Source organism: Dermacentor variabilis, chromosome 6 (assembly GCF_050947875.1).
Source record: "Dermacentor variabilis isolate Ectoservices chromosome 6, ASM5094787v1, whole genome shotgun sequence".
Classification (NCBI taxonomy): domain Eukaryota; kingdom Metazoa; phylum Arthropoda; class Arachnida; order Ixodida; family Ixodidae; genus Dermacentor; species Dermacentor variabilis.
The window spans coordinates 94,525,837-94,552,044 of NC_134573.1; the positions used below are offsets into that span (position 1 = coordinate 94,525,837).

At 43.6% G+C, this 26,208-nt stretch overlaps 1 protein-coding gene across 1 annotated transcript; it reads left to right on the top strand.

Annotated features, from left to right (window-relative positions):
• Positions 1-259: 259 nt before the first annotated feature.
• LOC142584273 (uncharacterized) lies at positions 260-26,208 on the top strand. The gene is made up of 5 exons (XM_075694414.1): positions 260-377; positions 4,741-4,782; positions 7,742-7,765; positions 15,632-16,021; positions 25,909-26,208. The coding sequence occupies exons 2-5, from the start codon at positions 4,743-4,745 to the stop codon at positions 26,118-26,120; spliced, it is 666 nt and encodes a 221-aa protein (XP_075550529.1). The 5' UTR covers positions 260-377; positions 4,741-4,742; the 3' UTR covers positions 26,121-26,208.

The following is a 26,208-nucleotide window of genomic DNA, read 5'->3' on the forward strand; positions in this document are numbered from 1 at the left end:
AATCCCAGCCCGTATTGCTTCTTATCTGGGACATCTCTATAGCAGAGGACATGGCCGTTATTCAGCAGTAAATCAGTTTCACCAGTTCTTCTAATCTCACTAAGAACGATGATATCCGAAACCATGTTTGACAGCTGCTCAAAGAGTCCTGCTAAGCTAGCCTCACTCGACAGAGTTCGCTTGTTAAAAGTTGACAGGGTCTGTTTCCATAGGCGCCCTGTCTGGACCCAGAGATTCTTAGCACCCTCTGCTGCGTTACAGGTCTCACCGCCGCCTTGGTCGGGTGCTCTTCAGCTGCTGGGGACTGAGGGCCATGGTCTATTGGTAGGAATCATCAGTGGCAGAATACTGCACCAGGAAGGCCAATTCCTGTTCTGGTGAGGGAGTGTCTTTGCTTAAGCTTAGTGGGTCTTCCTAATTTGGTTGTACCTGGATTAATATAGCACCACCCACTCTCAGTATCTTTTGCCGGTCTTAGTCGTCACTACAAGCCTGCAGATGTAGTGCACTGGAGGAGGTCGAATTAGACACACCATCGTTAGATGAAAAAAAAACGGTGAGGATTCAAGCTTTCGACAATCGCAACCGAGCATTTGACATAGCTCACTCACATAATCGTGCAGGCAGCGAGGCTACCTTATCGCCGAAAAGTACAATCCAGAGGGCCCTACATGCCTAAGAGGTGCTAAATGTATTGCTGCCAACCAAATACATGGTAGGCAGAAATGATAAATACACAGACACTAATATAGTATATTGTATAGGGACCTGTCTATAACGCTTCTATCCGGCCATCGGGTACGTCATGGTGAATAAGTATTTAGGCGGGCAGCGAGATGACCGAAAATGACCTACCCGCCAAGCTACCTAGGAGCCCACTTAGAACTATCTGGGCAACATAGTTTTGGGTAACGAATTACACGTCATAAATTACTTTTTGATCAATTGCGTCTTATGGTAACCTCGAAAGATTATTTTGTTTACTCGGTAATGCTCACTGTAATTCAATTTCACTGTTTTCAGCAACCAATTGCATGTAAGCAGTAACACTGTTGACAGAACAATCTCCGACAGGCGACACAGCTTTGAGTACCTCAATTTGGCAGGAACTGCAGGCTACAAAGTCATGAAAGCATGTTCATGGGTTGCCTAGTTCCCACAATTCAGCATCCCGCAGCTACGCGTGAATTACATAAACTTGGCAGGCTTTCAGATTTGCAAACTTCTCTTGGAAGTCCGACCGCTGAGCATTTACCTTGTAATTAATTTTCTCCCTCTCTCTCCGGGAAGTTTCTACAGGCGGCCTCCATATAAGCGCTAGGAAGTGCTGCTCACTTCTTCATCGCTTAGGGGAGTCGAAGACTTCTCCGATATGCAGAGAAAGCTTTTGACGCTTAAATTCATGCGTATCTATGTGTTTGATATTGCGTACCGTATAGACACAGTTCTTTAACACCGGACCAGCATATTTGTATGGCTGAATTGCATTCAGCGTTCTATTAAATTACGTCACATATTTGACCCCCTTTTCCAAGAAACGTGAACGTTCGCGGTCGTTTATTGCGATTAGTCGTTTAAGTGCAAATGGCTAACGGCTGAAGGGCGCCGACAGCACATCCGCAAGATGATGACCGCAAATTGAAGCGGGGCTTTGATGGCTCGATAGCGATGACCACTTCGTAAGTGGGTGCCAAGAAATCAGCTATGAACAATTTTAGAGCACAACTTTTAGCCGCTCGTTCGTGGGTTGAGAGTCGCCATGCCTCGGCGTAACCACGTGTTTAATGTTCTCTTTTAAAAATACAAGAAAAGAACGAATGATCCTCCCTAATCTTACAGGGCTCATTGACTGGCTATATTTTATATAAATTCTGGTAATACAATATTGTTATATTGTTATGCGAACTACATTGTTATATTGTTATAGCCATATTGTTACACCAAACAAATGTATTGTATCATTGGTGATTTCTGTGTTAGTTAAGGAAGCTTTCTCCTTCTTTCTTTCTTTGTTTTACTGCGCCCCCATGCTTTGGTCTCACTGAGAGCGGCAGTATTGCAAATAAAAAAATATACGTGTTATTGCCGCCTGCTATTTTCAAGAATACTAAGAAGCTTGGCGCTTCAGTCAAGCTTCGTGCGCAGCAGGTGTGTAATGCGCACTTTTATGCACCCCGTACATGACTGGCTGGTTTTAGCAACAAACAACGGTGACTCAGTGTATGCCTTGCTGAGAGAACTCACCTTCTATATCTCCGTTTATTTGCATAAAGGGCCACTAAAGCAAAACACTTAATCACTTCAGAGGGATAATGCGTTGTTTCAAATCTCCGTTGGCGCCAAATTCGAAATAATAGGTTGGTTACTACAAGAGAAAATTAAGCTCAATGTATCCGTGTTTTGTTTTTTTATTTCGCTCCGAATTTCCAATGGCGGTATATCACTGTGACGTGACGAATTCCGAAGTGTTACTTCGTATTTAGGCCGCGCGTTGGCTCAGCAAAAGTTCCCGAAACTCGCTGTGCTAAATTTTTTGGCTCCTTTAGAACAGAATGCATTCTTTCTTTACCGATACAGAATTCATTGGGGTCTTGCAAGCGCTGTCCAAATCTGTGACTTTTGCAGCCAGCTGGCGCTGGAACTTCACGGAGGCGTCGCCGCCCCGTCATTCAGTAATGCGTTTCTTCTCGCTTACCGAGCGTCGTATCGCGGTAAGAGTGGTCTCTTTGAAATTATAGGATAGTAGTTTACGGACACAAAACAAAATATTTTTTTCTCTCTTTAGTGTCGTTAGAAAGTATGCATTCAGAGCAGGAAAGACAGCCGTGAAGTTGCGCCCACGCCAATACTGGTTGGATTTTTCCCAGCCTTGCTGACTCGAGAAATTTTGCCGTGTTTGTTAGAAACCGCGTCATTTTTTATTGTCCCCGCAAAGCAAAAAAGAAACACAGAAGAATAAATAAAGAAAGAAAAGACACGGGCGAAGGCAGTCAGCCGCAGTCTACGTGAACCAAACGAACAAGAACGCGACTGCCACTTCTAAATGTCAGGTTGTTGTTCATTGTCGTTCGCAAGAGAGGTGCGGTGTGTTAAACTATGAAAACAATAACAAAAACGTACGAATACTGAAGAAAGCAAATACAGACGAATACGTCGGAACAAGTCGAATGCGTCAAGTCCAGCCGGAGTGGGCTGTGCAGCGTGTTACAAAAAAAAACTCTCTGTGCAATTACTATTTTACTCGTGGAAAGAAACTACGCCGGCCATTTTCGAACCGCTCTGCAGAGGCGACAAAAAGCAGAGGGAATTCAGTGAGAAGGGAGCAAGTTCACGTGACGCTTTTAGAGTATGCATCGCAAGCGATTACGTGTGCGCAAAGCGGCAATCGAAAGAATCTGAAAAGTTCGAAATGGTGGTCTCCCACATTAAACGTTCGTTGCTCTGTGGGTAGCGATACCGTAACAGGCAACCGGAGCATGCTTAATAATTTCAGTGCCATTACTCCATACGATGCGCAAAGCATTCACATGTTCTTGTGAATGTTTTGTCTTCTCGCTCGCTTTCTTTCATTCCTTACTACCTCACTTGCAGTAGCCTGCCATGCCTGCCGCTAGGCTAAACTCCCCGTATACAATTACGCTTTGTCTTTCTGAAACAATAATCGAAATAGTTTCTAAAACTACGCGTCTGCATAAACCCTCATCTGGTTTCGAACACCGAGAACTATTACGAAAGGTTTCCATTTACTCTTATTTCTTTTCTATTAGATAAATTGTGTTACTTAATGAAAAACAGAGCTATTAAATGTACATATGTGGTCGATCTCGCAAGCCCATCACATTAGATAGATAACTCGGGCGGCGCATACCAGTTGCAGGATGCACTGTAGGGTAGTGCTAGCTAATTAGAGAAATTTCAATGCGTGCCATTGTATGTTATCATTGCATGAGCACTTAATTGCCTCTACCGCGGTAATGAAGGACAGAAAACAAGTAACGTCTGTATAGCAGAAATCTTGTGCTTGGCACGGATTTTGTGAAAAAGTCATTAGCATGATCTGTCACCTAACACTTAGCAGCACTGTCAAATATTACTTACCAAGCATCACTCTGCTATTCCTCACGCAAATAGTAGTCGCCTCTGTAAGTACTAATCCATGTGATGTCAGAGAACGGCGATATCTACTATAAGATGCCTTTAATAAGAATTCGTTTCGTAAAACAGATCCCTCGGTAAAGTTGCATAGCTGACTTTTAGTGCACTTCGCCTACTGTTGTCCTCTTCCTGTATTGATAATCTGTTTAGTGCCATTGTCTAAGCTGTTATCCACCATGTTAGCACATTTTCAGCAGTTTTCTACTTCTTTATCCCCACTCTGAGGGAGATCAGCTCGTGTCATTACGCGCACTTTTCTTAATGCAATTTGTTTATAAGTATTTGACCAATAATCTTGACTGAATAAGTGATAAAAATCTGAGTGATAACTATTACCAGTGCGGCTTTCCGTTATGTCAGAAAAACAAGTTGTCCTCGGCGTAACGGAACAATTTGTGTCACATACTTACCACTATATGATAACAAGCATAAATAATTTGAAGGTCCCGTTATTGTCTCAGCTATATGAACTCTGCATGCGTTTCTGCTGGTGGATCTCTTACGAGAAAATTTTTGTTGTGAATAATCTTTTAATAGTAATGGAGGTGCCTTCCGCTGTGTAAAGATAAAATACATTGCTTTCAGATATGCACTTCCTGATTGGTGTCATACTAATGGTTATTGCAGGTAAGGAAATATGTTTTTCTGCAAGAGCACGCATTCAAGCTCCCCTTGAGGTTTTATGCGTTAACGGGAGTACCACACTTCCAATACAAGCCTTCATGAATTGTATCTCGCTGTTGATGACACTAAGGAGAACCAGCCCGAAAGCTGCTTCTAGCTAGGGGTGGAGAAAGACTTATAAAAAATGGTGGCGTTGGCTCCACCCAAAACCCATTTATATTTTTTGAAATCGTCAGCAGCCCGTTACATCGCATAGAGGCAAGATTGACGTGGAAAACGCGTCGTTGATGTAGACGCCTGAGGCTGCTTATTAACTATACCCCTCGCTTTACGAGTGCGCCGACAGGACTCATGAATCAGATTGCAGGTATTATACACAGTGTGGAAGAATTTCCTGGCGAGCTGACAAACTTTCCCTAGAAAAATTCAGTCTGCTCGATAGCACACAATATCCCTAGCGTTTCCGTGTGGGGTCCACCTGAGCTTCAGTAGATCTGCTAAGGCTTTGCGTCTGCTATAAAATTCAGGGTCCTGTAACACGTAACCTTTAATTTTCGCAAAAGCTTGACAATACACGCGATTATGATGATGACTCGTTAAGTCTATGGCTTGCATCACCATGCCACGTCAACCAAACTTGCACTAACCCCGTGAGGATTAGTTAAGGTTCGTGGCGTCCCTACACAAAGTCTATCAGGCTCACACAAGAGTAGTCCTGTGTAGACATTGGTAGAATTCTCGATGAAGACTACCAGTTTCACGAATTCCCATACGGTTCGAGCAGAGCTCTTCATTGCGCTGAACTTCATTGCTGTGTGGTAGACGATGTCAGCAGCCTCGTTGCGTGCTGTAAAAACACAGGTGCGTTAGGTGATGCACGCTGAGTTCCCACGTTAAGGGGCAACCTGCGTTGTAATAATTGCAGAGTTGTCTTCTCTTATAAAGAAGCTTGAAGAGACAGCGGCCAAGGAGGCTTATTTTCTCAAAGCTGTTTCAATTTCGAAACAGACGCCCGAAAGGACACTATTTGGCCAAGTCTGGTAGCCAATGACGCCTACAGAAATGAAATGAGAGAACTCTCTGCACTATCTCTATTGTCCTTGTCAGAAGGCTCGTGAGCGTTTAAGCAGGAATGATAATTAAACATTGTATCAAGATATTGAAGGACCAGACACCCTGGTCTTGTTGCAAACGCTAGGAAACCTAACATGAATTCCAAAACTCTCGCGTCAACCACAGGAGCTGAAGACGTTCTGAATTTCAGAGAAGCTCCAGTGCAAGAACCTAAATGCTCTTGAATGCCACAAGAGGCATTATATTTAATTAATTTACGAAATCTCTGGAGAGCAGCTCTTCTTTAACCATTCCCAACCACTCAGGCGGCAGAGCTGCACGAGAGGTCAAGAGGTGGCCAAAGGAGAGCTGAAACTCGTGAGGAAGGTTTACGCTGTCATGCACGCCAATAGTTATCCAGAGGTCTTTTTGGTGCAGCCACTCCACTGACTCGGTCTGGACAAGTACTAAGGTTTGACTTAGCCTTTTTTGTTGTTGTGCGAGTTCTGCACCAATAAACACAACACTGTTATAGATGTCGCCATCTTGACGAAGTCTATGTGTAGAAAACATGCGCTTTCCTCGGCTCAGTGAGTCGCTTTAGTGTTAAAATACATGTACACTTTCAGGCAGTTTCAGCGCTTTAGCTTCAAACGAAAGACCCTCGTGTACACTGTCTCGCATACCAGCTTCATGTGAGATTTTAATTAGGCATAAATGAGAAGACAGTGCTCCCACTGAGATGGGGGCCTTCATTTCTATCTTTCGTTCGAACATGCGTGCTACATCATTCGTGCTTCCAGGGTTGCGCATTGTATTTAGGTAACCCACAGGCGAACGGCGTCGAAGCCAAAATATGAGCCGTGAAGAAGAGGATCAAAATTTCCCTCAGGTGTTTTCCATGTCACCGGAATGTAAATATATATATGTAAACGAAAATGTCACCATTCTTCGCATTAGAATTTGACATTCACATAGTAATTAAGTACTCGCTTACAAACATACTTGTGCGCCCTTGAAAATTTATTACAGTGTTTGTCTCTCCCTTAATTTCAGTGTTTCCTATGAAGAAATGTGGAAACTTATCGCATTGCTAATACGTCGCGAATATACCTCAAGCAGGCTAACTTAAGCATTTGAGTTAGCCTGCGATTAATTTGGCCTGCGATGTACCCTGTGGTAATTGCACATATGAATAAGGGAATCAAGCAAAGACGCTTTGGAATAAAATAACAGTTAGGCTCGGCTTTATACCTTTACTGTAACTCACACCGAAAGTGCATTTACAAAAAAATGTGCTCCTAAAGAAATGAAATGAAAATACACCAGAGTTGCTGCATTCTCTTTAAGTTGCCGTATCAGCGGTGCACACTCTGTGGTAATACTACTGCCATACATATTTTTGTTCCTTCTTTTAATGACCACACTTGTCCGTAAATCATGTAGCTAATTCATCGACGCAATGTTCAGTAATCATTGAATATTTTACCTTCGCGCAAGTGTCTTCACTTTGGTTTTTGAAAGTCATATTTACTTTGTGCCCGAAAGCCATTTGCTCTTCTCTCTATGACTTTGTGCTCTTTTTTTCTTAAACGTAAGCATCTGAACCTAATGTAACGCTTGTAGTTCATTATTAACCACTGCTGACCTGGCTGCCGAAAGGCAGAGGGTAGTATTGCAAAAATAAATAAATAAATAAATAAATAAATAAGCAAGAATCTCCAAATAACAGGAAAACATAGATTCGTTTCCAACCACATCCAGTACAATGCAAGTTAAAAAAAGAAAAGCGGTTCTCTGATTAAAACATTAATTTCTAACATTTAAGTGCACATTAATTCCTTGTTTCTCCTTATCAGGAAATATTGACTGATTGACACGTTCTTTTTTCTTTTACCATGTCCCCTAGATATATCTCTGGCCGACAGCACCGGTAAGAACGCCCTAATACGGTATTTCTAAACCTTAAGTCCATACTGTTGTTTTCTCCAGTAGTACTTTATTTCAAATAGCACGCCTGCGACACTGTTCACGTCCTGAGATTCACGATGTATAAAAATGTAATGAAGTAAAATAAACTTTATCGGAAGTGCATGAGCATGTTGGTTGTCGGGGCCAGCCCCGACAACCAACATGCTCATGCACTTCCGATAAAGCTCCAGTGATAGCATAACGAAGAAATGCGCAGGCCTTTGGTCATCTACGGTGCGAAGTAGCACTCATGCAAAATTGTTTAGGTCCTGAGATGCACTTGATGCATAAAAATGTAATGACGTAATACAAACTGCGACGACAAACCACATAAATAAACACGCTCATCTACTTCGGATTAAACTCCGTAGATAGCATAATACAGGAATGCGACGACATTAGGTCATTTACGAAGCGTTTATTCGACGTGGATGGATATTTGTCTATGTAGTTTTCCGAAGGTTGAGGACATGCATTTGTCCCACCAAAACGACGTGGAAGATCCAGGATTCATTAGTAAAATCAGAGGAGTCTCACAGCCATCAGTCAGTGTTAGGCTATAACTGCCAATAATAAATGAACCACGAGCGCTCTCATGGATGGCTACGGAAAGTCACGACAGAAATTTTGAAAATATGGGGATTAGGAGCCGTAGGTGGCCTTTCGTCCTCCTTTGTCATTGCCGAAAGGGTGAAATGGTGACTAACGCGATAATACGTTATACAAGCTTTTGTCTTCCCCCTATTATTAGTCGTTCGGCAGAAATCACGAATAAAACTCATCGAAATACCCCACATCACGCTCATTCTCGTCAGCAAAGAAATACCAACAGTAAACCACGTCGGAATCCTAGGCCTCCACATAAAAGAAGGCGGCGGAGGCGAATACACCATCCAACGTTTCAAGCAGACCACTTTCCAAATCATGTGAATGGTCAGCCGTATCACCACCAAACAACACAGGCTGAAAGAAGGCGACATAACACATCTCGTCCATGCCCTGATAATCGGTCGCATCGCCTACACTGCCCCGTACCTACCTGTCACTCCCAAAGAGAAAGATCAATTAGACGTGCTTCTGTGGAAAGCATACAAGCAAGCGCTCGCCCTGCAACCGGAAAAAGCTACATTCAAGCTCCAAGCCTTAGAAGTCCATAACATTAAAAGAAATCACAGACGCCCTCCTCACAAGCCAAAGAGAACGCCTAGCCCTCACACCAACAAGAACAGTCCAAGCGCCAAGGCTACCCTACGCACGGCAATGGCCACAAATCCGGGAGCACATCAAGGTAGCCGCATTCTTCAGAAGTATGCACCTGGAACATTGCGCCAGTCGTCGCCAAGCTCGCGCAAACACCCTCCAGACAAAATATGGTAGTCTCCCCATCACACTACACACAGATGCCGCGCAGTATCCCCAAAAAACAGCCATGCCGGCATGGCTTATCGACCATAACCTGCAAGAGGTGGTCTCGATGACGGCACGCACTGCCAGCGCCCTCGAAGCGCAGGAGACAACCATCGCTTTGAACACTGGTCTAACCAATGAGCACGTAACAATTTTTACTGACTCCTAGGAAGCTTTGCCATAGCTTTGCCGTAGGCAGAATAAGTGCCATCGCCTACCGACCCCTCAAACAAGCCTCCCAATTCCCAGACTTTCAAATAGTATGGGCTCTAGAACACCAGTCTTTCCGTGGAAATCAGGGTGCACAAGCTATAGCCTGAGCTAATGTCTCCCGGACGCCACAAAAGGGGGACACGGCCTCATCTATGGCGCACGTACCTTTACAATGCAACGTCATAATAATCAGCGTCATCATCACCAGCTTGGTTACGCCCACTGCAGGGCAAAGGTCTCTCCCATTTGAAGTAGTAAAGGCAAGGCGCAGAAGACCAGGACTCAGGAAGAAGAACATAAACAACAGGACCGGTGCCTGAGACCGGCGTCTGAGTTCTTCTTCCTGAGTCCTGGTCTTCTGTGCCTTGCCTTTACTACTTCAAGCATGAACCAACTAGCCCAAGCAAGAGTTTCACTTGAGCACATGTCTCTCCCGTACTCCTCCAAATACATTGGTCATGTGGCCATGTTGTCCCTGCAAACTTCTTAATCTTATCCGCTCACCTAACTTTCTGCCGTCCCCTGCTACTCTTCCCTTCCCTTGGAATCGAGTCCGTAACCCTTAATGACCATCGGTTATCTTCCCTCCTCATTACATGTCCTGCCCATGCCCCCCCCCCCCATTTCTTTTTCATGATTTCAACTAAGATGTCATTAATTCGCGTTTGTTCCCTCACCCAATCTGCTCTTTTTTATCCCTTCATGTTACACCTATCATTCTTCGTTCCATAGCTCGTTGCGTCGTCCTCAATTTAGGTAGAACCCTTTTCGTAAGCTTCCAGGTTTCTACCCCGTACGTGAGTACTGGTAAGACACAGCTGTTATACACTTCCTGTAGCCTCCCTGTAGAACACCACATGTAGTAGTGTAAAGGCAGCGCCGCAAATACCCAACCCCACACCCAAGCACTGGCAGGCCATGCTGACTAGCTCGGACCCTCGCGACCAGCAGCAACTGGTGCGGTGGACCGGAAGACACCAAAAGCGGCAGGAGCCCTGGACTGAGGACTCCTCCCCGCACAAGTATAAAGGCACCTGCTTGTCCTTTTTTTTCAATAAATATTTTTCCTTCACCTCCTTCTCCCCCGCAGAAGTCGCCATTGTCAAGCGATTAAGTAGCTAACAAAGAAGTGACCAATGCAGTGCTGACGTGTCATAGCGTGACTTGCTAGTATGGCGTTCCAGTCGTTGACATACTTGCGGAAGTGACCAGTGGAACGCACGTGGAAAGTGTAATTATGCATGAAACCAAAAAAGTTGATTTTTACTGCATCGATAAAATTTTATATTTGATTAGGTTGTATCAGGTACATCAATACTACAGATAATTTTTAGGTGTTTTCACTGCCATCGTCGCAGTTGTGACAGACTGTGTGGTTATTTATTTTGCGAAAATTTACACACCTAAACTACGCTAAAAATTTCCTAGTGGACCTGTGTGACATTGTAGGTTGATTACTCAGACACCATTGAACAGGTCACACTTTCCGCAAAGCAGATGATAGCGCTGGGAAATTGCGTTACCAAAATGCTCGAAGTGCAGGCGATTTCTCGCCCAACGCAGTCCCCGCTGGTGCATCCGTTCGCATTAAAGCAACCATGTGGATAAATGCGTTCGTTTAAATAGCTTACAAACCGTAGATCACGAACTGGGCAAGTTCAGTTCAACTACTTTTCCAAGCAAACTGCTCCAGGTTTCCTTCAAACTTTCAATTTGGCAAGTTGCAAGGGATTTCATGTGCTATTTAGATTGTAAGGGTGGTGGAGTCTGTGCATGTACTAAACAGTATGCATAAAGCATGCATTAGCATACCAGTGGAAGATCACGTTGTCCACATCGAAAGAAGTGTCGCTTGCATGAAATGCCATTTTCTTCGGAGAGAGCTTGCAGTGGTCGCAATGAATGAGTTCAGAACGGAAGCAACATTGAAGACTGTCATTCCTTTAATGCATTTACCATTATTTGTTTACTTGAGGGGTCTTGAGTCCGTCCGTCCATTCCATCGTCGTCATTCCAGCTTTGTCATCTGACTCTCGTCATGCCGCCGTCGTCATGCCTCGTAGGCGACCCAGTGGGTCAAGTTATCTAATAGGTCTAAAAGCGGATGTACAGTAATATGGGAGGATACTGGATTATCTCACAACAAGCCAAATCAACGGACGTCTTAGAACGACAACTACAGGTTGCCGAAGAAACTTGACTTAATAAGTACGGTCTGTCGCTGCATTGCTCAATTTTCATATCTGCTCGAGGTCGTAATGACCTCATAGTCGTTCCAGAGTTCTCATTTCAGCTTTTCATTTGTCTCTAGTCGTGCCGTCGTCGTCACACCGTCCGCGCCGGCCATATGGCCAGCTTTAATTCCTTCTACTTCCAGGTATGTGTTCACGATGGTGACGTCAGCGTGGTTGTTGCATCATTGTCATTCCAGCTTCATCAACCGCATATTGTCACGCTGTCTTATTCCCACTGCCATTACTTCAGTAACGTTATCCCATTGCCGTCCAGCCATTGTTATCATACTGCCCTCGTCATTCTATAGACGTCAATCCTTCGTCACAATATCTTAATTATGTTGTCTTCATTGAGAATGCCGTCATTGTGATGTTATGGTCGTTATGGCGTCGTCCTAAGACAATCGCTATCATGCGTCTTTTGTCATGTCATAGGAATAATTTAGGAGAACAGACATTTCGGCAAGTTGGTTACGTAAGCTTCATCTTAACAAGAGCGCAAAAATAACAAGGACAGAAATGAAGACTACAGGACAATAGCACAGGATGAGGCGACAACGTCAGTCCGGTCTTCTTTCCTATCCTTGTCTTTTGCGCTGTTCTTAAGATTATGCACAGTAACCATGCCGTCCGCTTCGTGCAATTGTCATTGCAGCTTTGTCATTCGGTTGTTGTCACATAGTCGTAATCATGCAATTGTCCTCATGTCAGCGTCGTGACGCCATTGTCGTCATGCCGACTTGTTCGTTCCATCGAAGTTTTCCTTCCTTTTCATTCCAGTGTTTTGTGCGTCGGCGTCGTACAGATATGATCATGACACCTTGCTACAGCGTTAGTTTTGCTAGCGGGTGCATAGCATTATGGGAAAATACTAGATTATGTCACAACAAGCAGAACTAACGGAAGTCTTAAAATGACAACCACAGGTTGCTGCAGAAACTTGACATCATAAATACGGTCTGTCGGCTCATTGCTCAATTTTGCTCTGTAGTAATCGCATTGCCGTCGACGGAAAATGGAAAATATATTTATATATGAAATATATCTATATAAATGAAATATATACCTCTATATAAAAATAGAGAATTTCCGTATCAAGCTACAGAACAGATATTCGGCTTTACCTCAGGAGGAGGATCTTAGTGTTGAAGCAATGAACGACAGTCTTATGGGCATCATTAAGGAGTGTGCAATAGAAGTCGGTGGTAACTTCGTTAGACAGGATACCAGTAAGCTATCGCAGGATACGAAAGATCTGAATAAGAAACGCCAATGTATGAAAGCCTCTAACTCTACAGCCAGAATAGAACTGAAGGAACTTTCCAAGTTAATCAACAAGTGTAAGACAGCTGACATAAGTAAGTATAATATGGATAGAATTGAACATGCTCTCAGGAACAGAGGGAGCCTAAAAGTGGTGAAGAAGAAACTAGGAATAGGCAAGAATCAGATGTACGCGTTAAGAGACAAAGCCGGCAATAGCATTACTAATATGGATGAGATAGTTCAAGTGGCTGAGGAGTTCTATAGAGATTTATACAGTACCAGTGACACCCACGACGATAATGGAAGAGAGAATAGCCCAGAGGAATTTGAAATCCCACAAGTAACGCCAGAAGAAGTAAAGAAAGCCTTGGGAGCTATGCAAAGGGGGAAGGCAGCTGGGGAGGATCAGGTAACAGCAGATTTGTTGAAGGATGGTGGGAAAATTGTTCTAGAAAAACTGGTCACCCTGTATACTCAATGTCTCATCACTTCGAGCGACCGGAATCTTGGAAGAACGCTAACATAATCCTAATCAATATGAAAGGGGACGCCAAAGACTTGAAAAATTATAGACCGATCAGCTTACTGTTCGTTACCTACAAAGTATTTACTAAGGTAATCACAAATAGAATCAGAAACACTGTAGACTTCTGTCAACCAAAGGACCAGACAGGATTCCGTAAAGGCTACTCAACAATAGACCATATCCACACTATCAATCAGGTGATAGAGAAATGTGTGGAATATAACCAACCCTTATATAAAGCTTACATTGATTACGAGAAAGCGTTTGATTCCGTCGAAACTTCAGCAGTCGTGGAGGCATTACGGAGTCAGGGTGTAGATGAGCCGTATGTAAAAATACTGAAAGATATCTATAGCGGCTCCACAACCACCGTAGTCCTTCATAAAGAAAGCAACAAAATCCCAATAAAGAAAGACGTCAGGCAGGGAGATACGACCTCTGCAATGGTATTCACACCGTGTTTACAGGAGGTTTTCAGACACCTCGATTGGGAAGAATTGGGGATAAGAGGTAATGGAGAATACCTTAGTAACTTGCGATTCGCTGATGATATTGCCTTGCTTAGTTACTGAGGGGATCAATTGCAATGCATGCTCACTGACCTGGAGAGGCAAAGCAGAAGGGTGGGTCTAAAAAGATAATCTGCAGAAAACTAAAGTAATTTTTAGCAGTCTCGGAAGAGAACAGCAGTTTACGATAGTTAGCGAGGCACTGGAAGTGGTAAAGAATACATCTACTTAGGACAGGTAGTGACCGCAGATCCGGATCATGAGACTGAAATGATCAGAATAAGAATGGGCTGGGGTGCGTTTGGCAGGCATTCTCAGATCATGAACAGCAGGTTGCCATTGTCTCTCAAGAGAAAAGTGTATAAGAGCTGTGTTTTACCAGTACTCACGTACGGGCAGAAACCTGGGGGCTTACGAAAAGGGTTCTGCTTAAATTGACGACGACGCAACGAGCTATGGAAAGAATGATAGGTGTAACGTTAAGGGATAAGAAATGCGCACATTGGGTGAGGGAACAAACGCGAGTTAATGACATCTTAGTTGAAATCAAGAAAAGGAAATCTGCATGGCAGGGCATGTAATCATGAGGGAAGATAACTGATGGTCATTAAAGGTTACTGAGTGGATTCCAAGAGAAAGGAAGCGTAGCAGGGGGCGGCAGAAAGTCAGTTGGGCGGATGAGATTAAGGAGTTTGCAGGGGCAGCATGGCCACAATTAGTACATGACCGGGGTAGTTGGAGAAGTATAGGAGAGGGCTTCGCCCTGCAGTGGGCGTAACCATGCTGTTGCTGCTGCTGATTATGATGATGTATAATATGCCGGCATCGCGGTGTCATGGTCGCACTTCAAAGCACCGAGACGACACACGAAGGGCAAACACGAAATAATCATACTGCCTTAACGCCCCCAACATTTTATGTAGACTGCCTTTAATTTTATTTTTCTGTGCTGCTAGAGTTCTAAGAAATGTAGAACTTTCACTTGTCATGTAACTATCTGCATAATGACAGTTTGAAAATAAACTCCCTTGATACATGAACATGTTTTCAATTTGCAACAAAGAACCAACTTTTTTATATTTGTCAACGTCTGGCTAATACATAATGGTTTCACGCAAACCCCACAACAACTGGAACTATTCGCTTCGATTTTTGACAATAATTACCATTCACTTCGACATCCCCTTGAACAAAAAAATACTTGTACAAATGTATTTTGTACACTCTTCATGAACTTCTGTTTTATTCTGTTGTCTTTATTTCAAAAATTTTACCCTATTGTAAGTACTAATTTGCATAGCGCAGCCTACCCGCCTCCCTCTTCAATGCGGTCAGGCCCTGCGGATGTAATAGGTAAATAAAATAATTGGCGGAATTAGCTACACATAAGAAACAACATTACTTTTTCTGGAAAGTAATGTTCTAGTTACTAACTCGGGTAATTCCTAACGAATTGAAGGTTATTGGTAAAAAAAATGTACGTAATTGAGAAGAAGGTAAAGAAACGCTGCACTACCGAGTCTTGACGTTGCTCTCACACCCAACACAACAGTAAAACGGTATAAGAATGATTGAATTCAGAGGCCCTACTGAGGGTGTGGAAATTCGTGCTTCTGTATTTGTGCGCTATAGTGAGGTCATGGCATTTCAAAATTTTTTTCTTAATTTTACAGGGCGTCGGAACTGTTATTACCATGAAATGATGGCGCACTACGTACCAGCAGCTCAAGAAGTTAAGCTTAAACCCGTAATTGTAAACTTGCGGCTTTCCGTCAACGGCAGCCAAATCCGGTTTCAGTTCAACATGACCGAAGGAATGCTGACTATAAAATGTCCCAATGGTACAGGAGAAAGCACTATATGCTGTAATTTCAAATGCAATCACCCATTTTATGCCAGTATCTGCTACCTGTATATGGCAGGCTCATACGCCAGGTACAACGTTGTTGTTGACGATGGATTCAATACCAGCCAGAGCTTCAAGCTATATTTCTTTTTTACCAACTACAATAAGAAGAACCCTGCTTATTTAAGCGTCTATATTTCAAACAAGGCCATTTCAGGTAAGCTGCGCTTGAATGTACCTAAATTGAGTGTATGATTTATTATGTAGATACGTTGGTATAAGCCCGCAATTAACGAAGTTTCCCTTCGTTCTCATTCACAATTGGATTTAAAATGTTCAGTCTTTCAAACCGCATGGCTTAAATTTGCTATCCCACATAATGCCGAAGTGTATCGTGTGATACCTTTTCGGTTCATAAATGAATAGGTTCCTATTTACTTTCATACTTGCTGAATTGCGAGATGCGTCTGTCAAGATATTATAGTTTTGTGGCTTTGTTTTAAGACAGGCCCCGTAACGCGAAGCAGTGGCAGCATAGATGGAGAAATACAGTGCGTTGTCAGCCTTAGACTGTTTTGGGCTGTGATTGTTAGATTGAACGTTCGCAGGTGCGAGGCGGGAATCTTTCGAAAAATAAAAGTCACAGTTTTGTCCGAAAGGCGAAACGTCAGTCGCGAAAGCAAATTAGTAGACAGCTATAAGAAGTATAAGGATAGTTTTATCGGCTGTATAAGCTTGTAAACATAGGCATATTGACTAAATTACCAATCACGGTGTCATATGCGCACGAGCAACATAAACACACCACATTAGATCACTGCGAATACTAGCAGCGAAAACACTGCAGTGAGGAAGCACGGCAGCAGCAGCAAATGAATTGACCTCCGTGCTGCTTCTCGCGTCAGCGTGAACTAAGCTGCGAAAACACGGTTCCTGTAGATTCTGTCCGCGTCGCAGGTGGCTCTAAAGACCTAACAGCCCGGGCGGGCGTGCGAGGCTGTCCTGACCGGTCGGAGTAAACCACGCCCCACCTTCCCTGCCATTCCCCAAAGCCTCGTGCGACGAAAGACGGGGCGATTCCTTCCTGCTTTCCTCCCTTGCGGGCGCGAAATTAATCCGTGATATCTGGCTTCCCCTTGCACAATTTCACTCGCACATCAAGTGCAGAGCGCACGGCGATTATTTTAACGCCCTTAGACTTTAAACGAAACCTCACGGGGCCGCCGACGGCGGCAATGTGCCTCGAGTGCCCATATAATTGCTACTACAATGCAAGAACTGTGCCTCGTATTCGATTGCGGAAGTTGTGCCAAATGGTGAAGCCAACGAATTCGGCTTTCTTCCTCCGCCTGCCTATCTTACTTCACCAGTTTATCTGTCAAACTGGAAACCTCATTAGCCCTTAAAAAAGGGAGACATATGAAAACATAGAGAGCGACAGGTGTTGTTTATAGGTCTGTTGATATGTCGTGACCTACACACAAGATAACTACTTCAGGCCCGTGACGCACACGTCACGTGCCTGAAGTCCCGGTTGAATTCTCAGAGTGGCAGCTATGTTGCCAGCGGAAGACAAATCGTCCTTTTCCCTCTACAGATCGAGGCGCGCAGGGGCTCTGCGTTGTCGAGTTGACTTTCGAAGTGAAGTCTCGTAGGTTGGGGATTTCACCGCCAGAGTATCATGCTGGTCAACTATGCGGTGTCATGTGTTTGCGCTACAACACCGGAAAGTCCTGGCACCGCGCTATAGCTTGTCTGCCAATTTTGTTCCATCGGTTGATCACTAACTGTTTCGGCTCGTACTTCTCCTCGTCGTATGTGATCAAAATGTCTTCTATTAACCTTCTGTTCTGCACCTACGGCGACCATCCTTGCTCCCTGTTGTTCCCTCACTGTCGCACGTATCCATGTCGATCTCCTCTAGCTTCGTGTCTACACGCTTTAGCCCTGTACCTATTTCTATGCATTCGTCTTCGGAAGCTTGATGTCGTTCGATTGTAAGGTGTGATACAGTCTGTATTGGTCCTTATTTGGTACTCCAGTAGTGGCTCTGCCAGAGACTTTCCTTCTTTGACAGGAGTTCGTCGGTACGTGCATAATAATCTGCCGAGCCGTGCGTCTAGTTTCACCTGTCCCGTTTCCCTCAAACCTTGACTGTGTGAACAGACCACTGATGCCGTGCCATTGGTCTGTGGATGACATGGAGTCGTAGCGAGATGATGTGTGTGGTTCTGATTCATAAAGACCCGGAAGGTTTTGCTGGTAAACTGAGGCCCATTTTAGGTTACTATGGTTTTGGGAAAACCGAAACTATTAAAGATGACTCGTGGAGCGTCCACAGTGGTTTGCGACGTGGCTGTCTTCATAGGAAGTGCTTCGATCAATTTAGTCTCTGCATCTACTGAAACTGATATCATGCGCCCATCCAATGATCTGGCGAAATCTAGCTGCAGGCCGCTGCACCTTTAATTTGTAACTGGCATTGATGTACCTTCTATACAGACTGAACATGCTCGTATCATGCGTTAGATTTCTGCATGGACGTTTGGAAACAAGAACAGCGATATGGCCGTAGTTTTCACAGCAGCCACGCCCGAGTGCTTATCATGTAATAGCTCAAAACGGGCTTGACAGCAGCAGCGGATATGACGATAAGATGTCTCCAGAAAATCAAATTCTGCGCAATTGTTCGCGTCATTTGTCGAAGTACGCCCGGTATTGCTCTCAATATTCCACTAAGATGTTGGGCCAAACCTTTAATAATCCACTGTTTGACTTGCTGCACCGTAGCATGCATGTCTGGCAGCTGTACTAGTTCCCGTGCTGTGAAGGTCTTGCTTGCTAAGAAGTAAGTGTGCAGCACGCACTTAGGTTCTTGCATGGTTGGAAGTGGCAGTCGGCTCAGTGCATCAGAATTGGTGTTCTCCTACCCTTACGGTACTCAGGTATTCAAATAATTGTCCAGCAGGAAAGCCTATCTGTGTATCCTGACCACCTCCATGGGAGGAATGGCGTTGTTCGGATTGAAGAGACCCGTTAATGGTTTATGACCAGTCACCATGGCGATTTTGTTTCCATACAAATAAATTTTAAATCTGCTCAGCCCAAAAAGAAGTCCGAAAGCATGCATTTCCAGTTGGGAGTAGTTTCGTCCGACTTGATTTAGTGTTCTGGAACAAATCCTACGGGGTAGTCTATTCTATTTACCCGATGGGAAAGAGCCACACCCATTCTTACTGATGATGCTTCGTATTCAAATGTCAAGGGTTTTTCTCAGGTTGAAGCTGACTAAAAACTTTGAAACGTGGATTGCTTCTCTTACCTGCTGGAACTCTTTCACTAGTTTGTTCTGCCACTTCATGTGGCGCCCTTCTCTAGGAAGTCGTACAGTATAGCATGGCGCGCGAACAAATTAGGCAAAAGCTTGTCATAGTAATTAATTAATCCCAGAAATGTATTGAGCTTGGTCACCGAAGTCGGTGTAGGGGCCCTTATCACAGCTGCTATAAAACAATCCTTGGGCTTCAGGCCAGAAGAATCCATGCGGTAACCAAGAAAGACGACTTCCCTTTTAATAAATGTACAGTTCTTGCGATTCAGCTTAAATTAATTCTTCCGCAATCGTTGCAACACTTGTCTTAGCATTGTGAGATTGGTATTTTTCTTCGCTACCATGATGTCTTCAAATTAAACTTGTACACCCGGAAGTTAACTAAAGAGCGAGCCCATTTGTACTTGACAGATAGCTGGCACTGAACTTACTCCACAAGGAATCTGGTTGAAGAAGAATGGACCTTTGTATTTGTTGAGCACTGTGAACTTGTAGCCTTGTCATCCAAAGGTAGTTGATTGCAGCATTGTGCCAAGTCCATTGTGGTGATTACTTGGTTGCCGTTTAGTCATGCAAAAATGTATTTTATCCGTAGTAGGGCATATTGTTCCGTAACTGCAGTGGTGTTCCCTGTCAGAAGGAAACCTCCACAAATTCTGATGGATCCATCCGGCTTCATAACAGAAACTACAGGGGTGAGCCGTTCCGCAATCGTTATTGGTGATAAGACTCCGTCCGCCACAATTTGATCCAGCGTCTCTGAAGCCTTGTCCATAAAGTAGGGAACATGCTTTGCAGAAAGGAGGTGTTACGTGTTCCTTGAGTTGGAATGTCACTAGGGGCTGGTGTACTTTTCAAGTGACGATGGAAATACCTCCACAATTTCATCAAGAAACTTTGTAGTGCTTTGACTGCTTGGTACAGTTGGGCTTGAATCATCAATACAATGTTGGGTTTCGGCATTGGCAGCCCACATTGGTTGAAAGCCTTTGTAAAGTCGTCGTACGCAGCCCCTGCCCTGCACACAGTGCAGGGCAGGGGCTGCGTACGACGACTAAAGTCATAGCTACTATTAGTCCGTCACCCGACGCAATCATGCGTACTTGATCCGCTCTCCCAAAAAGCATGATAGTTGGGCAGTTGCAGTAGGTAACCATGGCCTGTTGTGCCCGTACAATTATCTTGTTTCCATACCAGACCAAGTCCGCTAGCCCATACTCTACGCAGCCTTGTGGTTTCATCCGGACATTCTGAACATCATTGGTTGTGGGGATTTCTGTATCAAGTATATATCGCTGCGCGCTTAATTTTGGTTCTGTTTTCTACAAAATATCTGTACACAGTCTCCAGAAAGCGACCACAAAAATATGTATCATCCACTCAGTTTTTTACAGCTCGGTGTTAGTTCATTTCTCAGAGGAGGAAGTACTTCAGTGGGTTGCCAGATGCCTTTATCCCTGCGCTTAAAAATGTTTTTGTTTAAATTGCACAGTGAAACGTTACCTGGAAAACATCACTGTTCAGAAAGCTATGTTTTATTTTCGGCGAATTTTCGTCTTCGCGATGTACCTGAAATTATAGAGCATTGCTTCATAAGGTGTACAGATAAGATATTGTTTTAAGAGGTGCAGAAGAAAATGTGCATGAAGAAATAGTTTACTTTGAATCTGCATGTACCATGCAATTGGTTGTATATTTACCTATTCATTTATTTACTTATTCATTTGTTTATTTATTCACAGTACCCTTAGATACCCTTAGTTGATGGTATTACATAAAGCGGGGGATGTGCAGTACAAACAAAGAAGTGATTACCAGGTAAAATTTTCATGAAATAATACGAAGAAGTGCAGAATAAGAGAATGCTAACAGACGGCAGCTAGTAAGAAACAATAAGTGTAACAATGAAAAGTGAGGCACAAAGCACGGTTGTAGGGGGAAAAGAGGCACGCTCACATACGCACGCTCACATACACTATGTTAAAAATGAAGCATTTCAAAAGAAGTCTTAACAAATAAGCAAACAAGAAATAATAAGAAAGGCAACTAATTAAAAGTGCCTAACATTACATGAAACTTTACAGGGTTTGGGCTCAGTGGTAACATGGGAAGGCAACATCGGAAGGCACATAATAGTGCAGGGTAGAAAAAGCGCGCATTCTGTAACGTCTTGCACGGTATGCACTTGATGTTGAAACGGTAATCCTAGCGTGGAAAGCTGGTGGATGGTTACAGGCATAAATAACCATGAAGAGATGCATGATGATAAAGTTTGTGAAACAGGTAAGGACGCGTTGATTTACGGCAAAGAAATCGCTCTTCTAAATCGGCTTGTGCTTTTCTTGATGAAACGCTAGTGTAAGATGAATAATCCGAAAAGATGAAGCGAGACGCCCACTTTTGCGCAAATTGAACGTTGTAGACAATATATGCTTCACCCGTATCCATATAACATGATATACGTTGCGTCTCGCGATGGCAAAGGAGCGATTAGCAACGGCAGGGGTGAATTAAATGTGATGGTTCTACGTTAAGTCTTCATGCAAATGAACGCATAGATACTTATCGGTTGAAACGAGTTTAACGCTATTACATAAAAAATGATACGAAGTGGGAACCCGGTTGGCTCAGTTCGTAACGGACATACATGTATATAATGCAAAGTTTGGGGCATCAACTAAGAATTACGTGATAGATTAATTGCGTCTAAATCGTTTTGGAGAGTTTCACGATCGTTATCACAAGAAATGCTACAATAAAGTACACAATCATTGGCAAAAAGTCAAATGCAAGATGAAACACAGCTGGGTACGAAGTAATTGATATACACAAAAAATCGCAATAGCCCGAGCACTCTTCTCTGAGGAAGACCAGACGTGAAGTAACTAAAGGTGCAGTAAGAGTTGTTAGCAGAAGTGCGCTGTGGCCAAGAGGTTTAGAATCAGTTATTGACTGTAGAACGAAGGAATGGATACTTAGTTCTGAAAACTTAGCCAGGAATCTGATATGACGCACACGACTGAAAGATTTCGAGCTGTATGAGAACACGGCGTCGGCCTGTAATCTGGCGTCAGTAGATGAAAACAAGTGATGAGAAAACTCATCGAGCTGCGTGCCACAACAGCAGCCTTTACTGAAGCCGCGCTGGAATTTCAGTGTTAAACTGTGATCTTCGAGATAGTGATGACTTGTGTATTAGTAATGGGTTGAGTATGTTTCCAAATAAAATTGAAATTAAAATATGGGGGTTTTGCGTGCCAAAAGCAATTTATGATTTTATGAGACACGCCGTAGTTGGGGACTCCGGAAATTTGGACCACCTGGGTTTCGTTAACGTGCACCTAAATCTAAGTACCCGGGTGTTTTCGAATTCAGCCCCCATCGAAATGGGGGCGGAATTCGATCCCGCGATCTCGTGCTCAGCAGCCCAACACCATATCCACTAAGCAACCACGGCAGGTAAGTTTCCAAATAGGGCTGGTTAAGGGTATTCTTTGGTAGTTAGGTGCTCCTAAATAGATATTTAATTGCAGTGCATAAATACGACATGCCATATAATGCTTATTTGCTTAAATGGTGTGCGCAGTTTAAGCAAGACGCGTACGATAGACTACCTAAATCCTCCACCATGAATTTTTTGTAATTTTCGTTATAGCCAAACTAGGTTCGCACCTAGGATTTTTTTTTCCGGAGGGGGTAGGCCCAACCCAAGGTAACTTTTCTATGCAAATGAGGGGGGGTAACCTTTACTAGTAAAAATTCGAATGTTGCCCACCATTCACCATAAAGACGCGTAAACCCGCAAATAGATGAAATAAGATGTATCTCACACATATGCGCCTGTGAGATACCCCTTTCCTTTACTTGGCAGACATGAAACGACATCAAATGGACTCACGCAGGAATGAAGCGCAGGAACAACACTGTCAAGAACAATTAAACAAGCTAAACTGTAAACTAAAAATTTCTAGTTGTGTTTTCTGAATTGGCTGTGGAAGATTTATAGAGAAAGATATAATTGCGGAACTGTCACATTTTTTTAAAATCCTTTGTTTACTGCTATGCCATGTTATGTGCCAAAACCGACTCGTATTGTTGTTTAGGAAGTTGCGTAACGATGCGTGGCCTCCAGTCCCGTACAACCGCGTAGAACGCAGGACGCTGCGGTTCTAGACGTACTACGCCCACCGCAGAATGTTAGAAAAACACCCAAGTAAGCACAATAGAGAAATAGCGACGTAAAAGCATCATTCAAAACACAAGGAATTGTTCTCCACTTCCAAGGGCGTTTTCTCTACTTCCTCTCTAAATAAAAAACTAAACGGGTCAATTTGCTAATTTTCGGTTTTCCTTCCCGTTTGGCTGTTGCTTTGGCTCTCTCCCGTAGTAGATAGCTTAAATTTTCAACTCCTTGCGACTCTTGTTTCCAGTTGCCAATTTTGCACGAAAACTGTTGTACAATTATGGCAAAACCAGACGAGGTAGCGCGTAACCGTCACAACAGTCAGTTTAAGGGTTACTTCAGGGTTTGATGATGGACGCTGTGTCGCAATATTTTATTTTCCATCTTATTTAACCCATATCGTGGTTATATGGTTACGAGCATTTGCCAGCGTCGCGGCGAGCTGTTACTGGAAGAAATAATGAACTAAAAGAAAAAGTTAAACGCAACTGGCGTTTTCTCCAGCCGCAACTCTTTTCCCGAGCATAGAGACCAGCTGTCTACGAACCGAATTCCTTTTGTAGTGTTTGGATCAGTCTAAACAAAGAAGGTCGAACTAACGGAGCAAGGCGTGTGACTGTTCAGATGTTGACGACTGAGTGCCTCCTGAGTTGATCATGTGGGCAACGAATCGATGAGAAAACTGGCCTTCCCACCCCAGGAAATGCCGATAACTACCGTCATCCAAAAGGAGGGAAAAAGACAGCAAAATGTTGGCCGTCAAATTACTGCATATCATATTGACCACTAAAATATACGAGGACCGGGGAAGAGAACACAAAATGACGACATGGGCGGTTTTCTTGTGTGTTCTCGTCCCCTGTCCTCGTATATATCAGCGGTCAATATAATATGCAGTAAACACCAACTACGCCAAACTGAAGTTCTTCTGACGCGAAATAGCTGTCAAGTCGCAAAATTGATTTGGCGGCGTGTAGGAATGTGTGTAGGAGTGGTGGCGCGGGTGTGGATGGGGGAGGTATGCCGCTTAATTTCTGGGAGGGGGGTGGGAGGGGGCTGAACCCCCTTTGGGCACTTGCCTGAGACAAATTATTGTTTACCTGAACGACATGTATCAACAGAAGAATTTCATCTGATCAGTACGAGCTTTTGATGTGTTGCTTGTTGTTGGCACTCTTTGAGGGCCAAAAGTACTTGTGGTTTTCTGCATTGCTAAACGTAGACCTCGTACTTATAGCACTTTTCAGGCCATCGATTTGGGATGTGTTGCCTGGTGCATGAGCGGCTTTTGGAGACAGCATTAACTTATATGATAGACACTTTGTAAAAGAAAGAGAGTGAGTGAGGAGAGATCACTTGACTGTCAACATGGTAATTTTTTCATGAAGCATTTTGCTGTTCCGACAGTGACACCAGTTGACACCAGTGGACCTCAGCACAAACAGAGGCATGCATTCATACATCAGCTGCTGTAAATTATTTGGCAACATGTTGTCATCGACTTGTGCATTTGCAAAGCATTCCTCGTTTTGTAGGCGCTTTTCTTAACCCTTTACACCAGTTGTAAGCACTCCATACACCCCCCCCTCCCAGCCACGAACAAATTGGCTCAGTATTGAAAGATATTCAGTATTACGGAAATAGGACGGGTTAACTAAAAACCCCAACTTGCTTGTTGAAGCACACTGTGCTAAGCAACCAATATTAAAGCACGTTGTGAAGCTTGCGATCAGTATCATACAACCCGCCGTTTTGACGTGGTGGCCGTTCGTGGTCTTCCACTTTGTCTTCTGACGGATTAGATTCTTTCCTCATTTAGACATTTCCTGGTGACGTGCTCTGCCAGTCTAACGACTCTATCAGCTAATGCAACATGTCAGTGTCATTGTTCTTGGCATGCTCCACCTGCTGTTCTGTTGAGCGTTATGACAAGTCGCAGCCTATACCTGTCGGCACCACAATGGCGCTGCGTCCGCCCTGTCATCCGCGCTCAACGCGTTTACTTCATTTGTCGCGCTGAGTCTATCAATGTCACCAGTCAGCCCAACACACCAACAGCTTTCATCCGTTGCATGAACGAACAAGTCTATTGTGGCTCTGGGCATTCTAGAAACATTACGGAGCACGTGCAAGTTTTCGTAATGCTCTTAAACGTCTTAGAGCGCCGAGAGCAACACGGCGAACTAGCCGCCGTCTCCTCAAGTTTGTTAAATGTTAAGCACAAGTGCTCAATAATGAGGTGGACACCGTTCTGCCAAGATCAAACGCTCCACACATTTTCAGCGTTGCAATCTTAGTTTTGTGCATCACTTGCACACTAGAAACATTTCAGGCGAGTTCTTACGTGATGGGAACTGCTGCATGCTTTAACGCTACCCTAAATGGGGCTCCCGAGCGAGCAATAGGAGGGAAACGCCTAACTACTTACGTTTATTTTTTGTTGTGTTTGTCTTCTTTTCGTTGAACGAACCAAAAATATAGTGCTTGTTACTTTTCAACTTTTCTTTCAGATCATATCGGTATATTCGTTAGAAGTTTTGTTGAACGAACCAAAAGTATAGTGCTTCTTACTTTTGAACTTTTTTTTCAGATCATATCGGTATATTCGTTAGAAGTTTTGCGATCAAAATAAGAAGTTATCCCCAACCGAAACACTTCACCAGTTTTGATGCATACAAGGGTATTATATATAGACTGTGGAAGCTCTTCACTGAGGGCGTCTTGAAGCAAATGGAACCCTACCTTACTCAGCTTATCGAGAAACTGTATGAAAAAAGTGTAAAAAGTGCAGTTCTTCCATAATCCTTGATGTGCAATCGCTCTGCAGCTATAAATCTGATAAAAAACACGCGTAACAAGTAGGGGGAGTAAACAAATAATAAAGGCCCCA

Excerpts from the sequence above, each read along its gene's own strand:
- LOC142584273 (XM_075694414.1), top strand. The coding sequence starts at position 4,743 with ATGCACTTCCTGATTGGTGTCATACTAATGGTTATTGCAG. Across the intron at positions 7,766-15,631 it reads ATCTCTGGCCGACAGCACCG|GGCGTCGGAACTGTTATTAC; the intron begins GTAAGAACGCCC and ends TTAATTTTACAG. Across the intron at positions 16,022-25,908 it reads TTCAAACAAGGCCATTTCAG|ATCATATCGGTATATTCGTT; the intron begins GTAAGCTGCGCT and ends CTTTTTTTTCAG.